This window comes from Brassica napus, chromosome C2 (assembly GCF_020379485.1).
Source record: "Brassica napus cultivar Da-Ae chromosome C2, Da-Ae, whole genome shotgun sequence".
Classification (NCBI taxonomy): Eukaryota; Viridiplantae; Streptophyta; class Magnoliopsida; order Brassicales; family Brassicaceae; genus Brassica; species Brassica napus.
This window is the reverse complement of record NC_063445.1, coordinates 53,505,642-53,513,852: the sequence shown is the minus strand read 5'-3', so window position 1 is coordinate 53,513,852 and position 8,211 is coordinate 53,505,642. Positions and strand designations below refer to the sequence as shown.

General features: G+C 36.9%; 1 protein-coding gene across 3 annotated transcripts; it reads right to left on the bottom strand.

Moving 5' to 3' along the window:
- Positions 1 to 355: 355 nt before the first annotated feature.
- LOC111209127 (serine/threonine-protein kinase Nek3) lies at positions 356 to 4,812 on the bottom strand. 3 transcript variants are annotated; one of them, XM_022708947.2, is made up of 14 exons: positions 4,582 to 4,812; positions 3,919 to 4,035; positions 3,752 to 3,818; positions 3,171 to 3,236; positions 3,030 to 3,076; positions 2,898 to 2,943; positions 2,745 to 2,825; positions 2,566 to 2,658; positions 2,416 to 2,497; positions 2,300 to 2,349; positions 2,146 to 2,219; positions 2,015 to 2,066; positions 1,584 to 1,946; positions 356 to 1,080 (listed from the first exon to the last, which is right to left on the bottom strand). In XM_022708947.2, exons 2-14 carry the CDS (start codon positions 4,002 to 4,004, stop codon positions 505 to 507), a joined length of 1,683 nt encoding a protein of 560 aa, XP_022564668.1. In that variant the 5' UTR covers positions 4,005 to 4,035; positions 4,582 to 4,812; the 3' UTR covers positions 356 to 504. The 3 variants fall into 3 exon arrangements, with proteins under 3 accessions (XP_022564668.1, XP_048603928.1, XP_048603929.1); XM_048747971.1 differs by having other exon boundaries at positions 2,745 to 2,943; XM_048747972.1 differs by lacking the exon at positions 4,582 to 4,812 and adding an exon at positions 4,101 to 4,348 and having other exon boundaries at positions 2,745 to 2,943.
- Positions 4,813 to 8,211: the final 3,399 nt, after the last annotated feature.

Sequence of the window (8,211 nt, the reverse complement as noted above, 5' to 3'; positions counted from 1 at the left end):
CTCAAATGAATTATAAATTTATTTCAGAATAAAATATATGAATCTGGCGCGTAACACCCGAATACCACTAGTTTCTCATTAAACTAAGCTCTCGAATTCAGAATAATTGTTAAAAAAAAGCTCAATGGCCTAAAAAGGTTCGACATCTGTCTTCAATATATTCACCATTCGTTTGTGCATTTGCCTACATGAGACATTTAAGTTTTCCTTCAAACTTGGAAGCAAATTGTGAGTGGTTTTCATCAAGGAAAAGGTGTGTGTGAACGCTGAAGACATCAACAATCTAAGTACTTAAACTGCAATTTATACTTCTTACTTGAACTATGTGGTTCATAAGGTCTAAGTGGAATAACGATTACGGAGATGTCAGTCTTTCTTGAATATCATTGTTTCATCAGATACAAGGGTTAGCTTCAAAGAAACACAGCCTAAGTGTCAAAACAAACTTCTATCAAATCGTGGAACCTCAACAAGTTTCAAAAAAGGCCTTTGAACCCATGTTCATTAACCTTCCTGCTTACTAGCACTAGTTTCCTTGTAACTCTTAGACAACCATATCGCCGTCTCTCTAGGCGACACTTTCCCCGGACCAAACGGTTTCAGCAACACATTCAGCTCATCATACCTCTCGTCCAAAAGCAGCCTCGCGCTGAACTCAAGCAACCCCTCAAGCGCCTCAGCACGTTGCTGATACGAGCTGGGATCAAACCTCTGTCTACTCCTTGACGCACCTGAGGAAGCCCTGCTCGTCGCGTTCTGATCAGACAAGCGTTCTGGTTCTTCAAGCGTGAACTTGTCTTTTGTGATTGAGCAGTCTAGCGGTGGCTCTGGAGGTGGGCTGTATGATCCTTTGGATGATCCTTTGGTCTTCTTGTTGCGCACAACGGGAGTGAATGGCATTTCTTCGTATGAAGCTAGTGGGAACTTGATTGTGTCGATTCTTGGTGAGTTTACGGAGACGTCTGGAGAGTTTAGCTGATGGAGTATACCGATGGTTGGAGTGTAGAGAGTGTCTTTTGTTCCTTTTGAAGGTTTTTGTGAGACTGGTAAGGAGGCCCTACGAGTTGTTGCAGCTGGTTTCTGATACATTAGATCAAAAAATATAAACAGAGTGAATCAGCAACTAGTAAGATAAAGGAGTAGGGCTGGGATTTTGAACCGAACCGGAATGTTCTTAGGAGTTTGGTTCGATTCGGTAGGTTTTCTAAATTAATTGGTTTTTGGTTCGACAATTGGTTACTTCTTTTTTTTTATACAAAAAACAAAAAGAGTATAACCAAACCCTACCAAATTTCAAACCGAATTAACAAAAATAACTGAACTTATCCAAAAATTATACGAAAATATAACTGAAATCAAAAACTTCGGTTTTATTAAAAACAAAAAATATAACCAAACCATACCAAAAAATCCAATTCCAACTAACCGAAATAACCAAATTTATCCGAAATTTTAACAAAATATAACCGAGATCAAACTTTATTTCGGGTTAATTCAGTAAAATTTATGTTAGAACCAAGCTACCCAAACCGAACTACCCGAACCCGCAGGCCTATAAAGAAGTATATGGACAAATGACTTACCAGACCACCACTCTTAGGCTGGCTTGATCTCACTGGCACATGTTTTGAACTGTAAGAAACCCCTGAAGTTTTTGAAACAGCTGGTCTACGAACAACCTTGGTAGACAACTCCACTGGCCTACGCCTGTTCAAATACGTGTGCAGGGGTTTAACAGAAGAAACAGAATCATCCTGATCAACCTCAAACCTGCTTGGACCATAGCTCTTGCATTTGCCAGAAGGCGGACGCCTTCTCTGCTCAGGATAGCTTCTTCTTCTCGCGGATTCAGACTCTGGTAACTCACCTTGTCCTCGGTAGCTCACCTTGAGAAGAACCTTTTGAACGTAGGGCTGAAGCAGCGGGTGTCTGAGAAGATCAGAAGCCTACACAAAACTTACTAATCAGATTTGTACAGCTTAGGTTTAATGATCACAACAAGAATGGTGCGTACGCTTGGTCTGAGTTCTGGATTCTTCCTGAGCATGCTTTTAACCAAACCTCGACTGGAGAAAGCAGGAAACGCAAAATCAAATGGAAGTTGCTGAGCTCTCTCTATAAAAAATAAGAATATTATATACTTACAAGCCAATAGAATATTGCACAGGAAGTGGAGCAACGATGGATCTGTTTATCCTGTTGATCAGCCCTTGCATGTCCTAAACAGAATCATGAAGATCAAGACAAAAGGGAACATGATCTTTGAAGGTTGTGGATGGATGGAGAAGAAGTTACTTACAAAGGCTTTGAATGCTGGTTTCAAAGCCGTCATCTCATACATACAACATCCTGTAACAGAGTTAAACATTGTTTCTTTCTCTTAGTGTCTTAAGCCATGGGATGAGAGAAACTTGCCTAACGACCAAATATCAGACTTTGATCCGTAGGGAATATCAGCAAGTAGCTCAGGGCACATGTAGCTTGGTGTTCCAACCACCTGATTAAAAAACACAAATCAATTCAGAGACTTAAGACCATTGAAGAAGTTTGAAATCTATTACTTACTGAAGAAGCAAGGTCGTCTGATGTCAAGATCTTGGCAAGTCCAAAGTCACCTAGACGTATATCGTGATCCTTTGTCAAGAATATGTTTGAACACTGGAATTAAACCAAGGAGATTTCTATTAGTAAGTTTTCAAACCGGAAGATGATCAATAGTTGTGTTATGCTAAAACACAACCAACCTTGACATCACGGTGGAGAATGTGACTGGCGTGTAAGTACTCAAGAGCCATCAAGAGTTGTACCAGCCACCTGCAGAGTTTCTGAAAAACAAAAAAGAGATTCAGAACTTTCTGTACTAATAAACTTTTAAGATCAGAGGTGTACAACAACACCTCTTCAGAGAATTCAACTCCATTGGCTTTCTTTATTGCTTCAGCCCTGTAATGCAGAAGTTACAATGTCTCAGAAACTCCTTCAGAGTCAAGAACAGGCAAAAGTTTCTGAAAACTAAAACAACAAGTTACATGTCACCGCCTTTGCAATAGCCTATAACAATGCACACATAGCAACCCTGGAAACACACACACCAGAGACATGATTATTTACTTTTAAAATGTACAAAAATAAATCTCTATTGAAGTAACATAGAGGCTTAACAAACGTACTTTTTCAACCCAAGAGTCTTTATATTCGACGATAAATGGGTTTCGGATCTTTGAGATTAGTTCCATCTACAGGGAGGTAACAATTAACAAGGAGAACTGTTAGTCACAAGAGCATAACCTGTGTCATTTCTTTGAAGGGTGATACACCGTAGCATTCATATACTAGTGTACACTCATACTTCAAGTAAGCTTTTATCTGTAGTGGTTAGATTAAGATTTGATCAACTTAATTACTAGTCTAATAGAACTTCACACTGCAGACGAATTTTATCTATAATGGCTAGTGGAAAAGGAGTTTGAATCTCAAAAAATATAAAAAAGTCACCATGTGCCATCATCTAACCAGTGTTTTAAAAATCGGATCTAAATGAAACGATTTTTTCTAGAACAGTTTTTTTTTTTTTCAAATCTGGTCTAGACGTTGAGAAAATTGGTCTAGAACATTGATCTAAATATATCCTTCCACATTTCAAAAAATTTCAGCTCAGTGAAGGCAACACTATAAAATTTGCTTGATCCATGTAAAATATATGCAAGTGTTAGTGTATGTGTGTGTGTAACATATTGAGATTAGGATGAACCTCTTGATGAGCAGATCTTCTTGTTCTACCAGTCTGCCTAGCCAGCCTGATTTTCTTCAAAACATACCTTCAAGAATACAAGAAAGAATCAATTGCAGACATCACTAATTATACATACATAAATAAAGAGAACCAGTTTCCATTAAAGTGATACACAAGTATCTTACAGTTTCTTCTCGTGCTTATGCCTCACAAGAAGAGCTGAGCCAAAGGAGCCTTTCCCAATCTGCTCAAGAACCTCGTAATGCTCCATTGACAAGCTCCTTAACTAATATTATCTTCTTCTGAAGATAAACAGAAACAACAGTGATCAGCTTTATCTCAATGAAGCAGCAAACACTAACCGTACCTTTCAGGACATGTAAAGATTTGAAGAAGAAAAGTAGCTAAAAAGGTGAAACATTTAGTAAGCTAATTAAAGTGAGAACTCTTTGCACGAATCTTCCGACCCACCAAAACTTAGTAAAGTCAAAACTTTGCCATGAAAATGAAATCTTTAGAGGGTTAAAGCTTAGAAAAGAAAGGCATCCACATCATGAAAACTGACACTTCCTAATAACACATGCTCCAATTAGCAAATAAAAAATAAAATCTTGAAATGGTTTTTTCTTTTTTTCTTTTGTCTTGTTTAAAGCTCGAATCTTTATTGCAATAATTGGTCTGAAAACACTTCTACTCACTCACATTTTGCGGTAACGAAAAGACCAATTAAATGTTTTATGTTCGATTAAACACCACAGAAACATTAAAAGAAAAAAAAAGAAAAAAGAGTTCTTGAGTTCAAAACGGCGTCGTTGCGGAGGAGAGAGCGGTGAGTGAGAGGAGCAAACCTATGAAAGTGTCGGTGAGAGACTGGAGGAATGTGGTTGTGGCATTATCCGAGAAGAAGCTACAAAACGGCACCGTAGTGGAGGAAGTAGTGACTGTGGAGAGGAAGCTGCTTCGCCATGAGACCTGCTTCTCTCTCTCTCTCTCTCTCTCTCTCTCTCTGAGAGTGTGAGGAAAACGACAGAGTTACCGTGAGAGACGTAAATCGACTTTATTATTTCTTTTATATTAAAATAAATAAATATATATCTTGTGACTCTATTTAATGTCTATTAATTGTTTAATATTTACGCTGGAAATATTTGTGTATAATAGTATATCGTTTTCTTAAATAATTGGTTAATTCATCAATTTCAAAAGTGAACAGTAGACATTGTTCACCGGTTGCGTTTATTAAAGTTTGCGGATGCGGATGGTTGAGGTTTCTAACGGTTTTAAGAGATTTGTACGACTGGTTCTGCGATTAGAAATTAGTGCGTTTACAGGATATTTATGACTGGTTAACTATCAAATGCAGCAGTGGTTAAATAATAAATTAACAATATTTATATTTTATATAATTATAAAATATCAAAAATCATAATATTATAATAAATATAAAAATTATATTTAGAAAGTTCTAGTTTTAATTTTTTTAATAAAGAAAATATTTTTATTTTAAAATTTTATAATATTAATTAATATAAAAGATATATTTTAGTGTTTTTATAATTCCAATTTAATTTTTTTATATAATGTTTTTATTTTTGTATTTATATTGTTTTAGAAAAAAAGAAAAAAAATTATCTTTCCGCAACCGCTGCAACTGTAAACGCTAGTTAAAATCAGTTTTTGAATTTATGATTGTTGCAAAACGCCAACAACCGCTATTAACCGCAAAAGTTGTGTTTACGGGTGGTAGTAAAAACCAGTCATACCCTTTATATAAGGAAAAAACTAAAAGGAATCATGATCCGTTTAATCTTTTTATATTCAAAGTTCAAACAATCAACAATCTAAACCGATAAGAATACACTTGAACCTGAATAAAAAATCTGATTGATTATGTCTATTTGATATTATATGTAGTCAACTGGTTGCAGTTCTTTTTTTAACTAGGATAGTCAAGTTATGCAGTCTTAAAATTATACTAAGCCATTTGAACAAAAAAAATAATTATACTAAGCCATAACAAAAATACGTATAATATGCATCTAACTAGAGTATAACACTATAAGAAAACAGGCGGATACTGACGGACAAAATCGTTAGAAGTTCGTCAGAATAGGCGGATACTGACGACAGTGGTCGTCGGTATCATTTCGTCGGAAAAAAAAAATTCGTCGGAATTTCGTCAGAGTTTCTGACGACTTTCTGACGAATACCGATAAACCACATTCTGACGAACTTCCGACGACACTCCGATAACATATTCCGAGAACAGAATTCATCGGAAACACTATATTCCGACGAATTAGGTCGTCAGAATATACTGACGAATTAGAGTCGTCGGAATATAGCGACAAACAGGTTCATCGGAATATTCCGACGACACTAATTCGTCAGTATATTCTGACGACCTGTACTCGTCGGTATATTCCGACGACTATGATTCGTCAGTATATTTCGACGAACCGGTTTGTCGGTATATTCTGACGGCTCTGATTCGTCAGAATGTACCAATTTTAAATATGAATAAATTTTGCATTTATAAATATTTTTTATATTAAAAATTAATATATACACAAAATCTGAAATTTAAAACTAATAATATTATAGAATTTTAATTCATAGAAACTTAAATAGAAAAAAAAACATTCATCAATTTTTAAAATTCATAAAAAACTAAGAACCCTAAGGCACAAACGATCTACCTTTTCCAATATCTCGGCGTTGGTCTTCTTTTGGGATTCCAGCTGAGCAAGGATAGTGGCATTCTCAGAAAGAATAGTGGCGTTCTGCTCCTCCAATGCCACAATCCGTTCATATTTGTTCTGTATACGAAACTTGCGAAGAAGACACCGGATACGAAGAAGCACGGCGGGCCACCCCAACTAAACGTCCTCCTTTCCTTTTAGGAACCGCCTACAAAAATATTTAAAGTTAGTAAACTACATTATAAAATAAATATATTAATAAAAAAATTACCTTTTCGACCATCTCATTTATTTGCAATCGGAACATGTTGGTTGAAACTCCCGTAGAATCGCCGTCATCAGAGAGAGGCTGAGAAGATAGAAGATCTTCTTTTTGAGTTTCCACCAAGTCAACGACGGATCTGATCACGGCGTCCTGAATTTGATTCGTCTTCTTGTTAGTGTGAGCCTCCTTAATAAGTTGAAAACGATCAACGGGATTACCATCATTTACTTCAATCTAAAAAACAGTCATTAGCCAAAGAATATATAAAAATATTTATTTAAATAAATATAAAGATAAAAAAAGAATAGAACTTACAAGTTGATCCTCCTTAGAAGACATAGAGCAAGCGCTGAGGTTGTGCACATACATACCTTTCCTGCCACGATCGCTCTTTCGGTTCTTAGAGTTCTTAAGAGACATCACTGCAGTGTCGTCCTTCGCTTCTATCAACGCAGTTTCGCAAATTTGATGAATAACCGTCTGGAAATTTTACTATATCTGTAATCCAATCAAAGAACTCTTCTTTTCCAGCACCATCTAGCCGATAAATGGGAAAAGGGGCCGTACCGTTCTCATCAACGTGAAGTTCAGAACGATCACAGATATCGACTAAATCCAACCTTGACTTCAAATTATCCTTCGTTTTACCTTGGATGTTAAGGATTGTGTTCATCAGATTGTCGAAAAAGTTCTTCTCGATATGCATGACATCTAAATTATGCCGCAATAGATGATCCTCCCAATATGGCAGATCCCAGAAAATACTCTTTTTGTGCCAGTTATGTAGCTCTCCAACCGCATCGACTCGAATGTTTTCATGTCCACCTACGTCTGGCGTCCTCCCTGCACCAAAATCCCTCAACTGCTTCCACATTTTTTCCCCACTAACTTCCTCAGGTGGACCATCAAACACCTGCTTGTTGTTCTTAAACAAAGTCTTACTCCTACGGTATGGATGATCAGGTGGTAGAAATTTTATGTGACAGTCAAACCAACACGTTTTCCTTCAGTGCTTTAGTTGGAAAGCATCTGTGTCATCTTGACAATATGGACATGATAGCCTCCCATGTGTTTTCCATCCGGATAACATACCATATGCTGGAAAGTCACTTTTGTCCACATAAGTACTGTCCGCATATAAAAGTTTTTTTTGCACGAAACATCGTATGTCTCAAAACCATGTGCCCATAGTTGTTGCAACTCATATATCAGTGGTTGAAGAAACACGTCTAGTGATCTCTTAGGATGCTCTAGCCCGGGGACGAGAATTGAGAGGAACAAAAACTCTCGTCGCATGCACAAGCTTGGCGGTAAGTTGTACGGTGTCACAATAACTGACCATAGAGAATACTGTCTTCCACTCTTTCCAAATGGGCTGAAACCATCAGTACATAATCCAAGATAAACATTTCTTCTCTCTTCCGCAAATTCTGGATATGTTGACTGGAAATGTTTCCAAGCCTTCGCATCTGAAGGATGTCTAATCTCACCATTTGTGGAATGCTATGCAT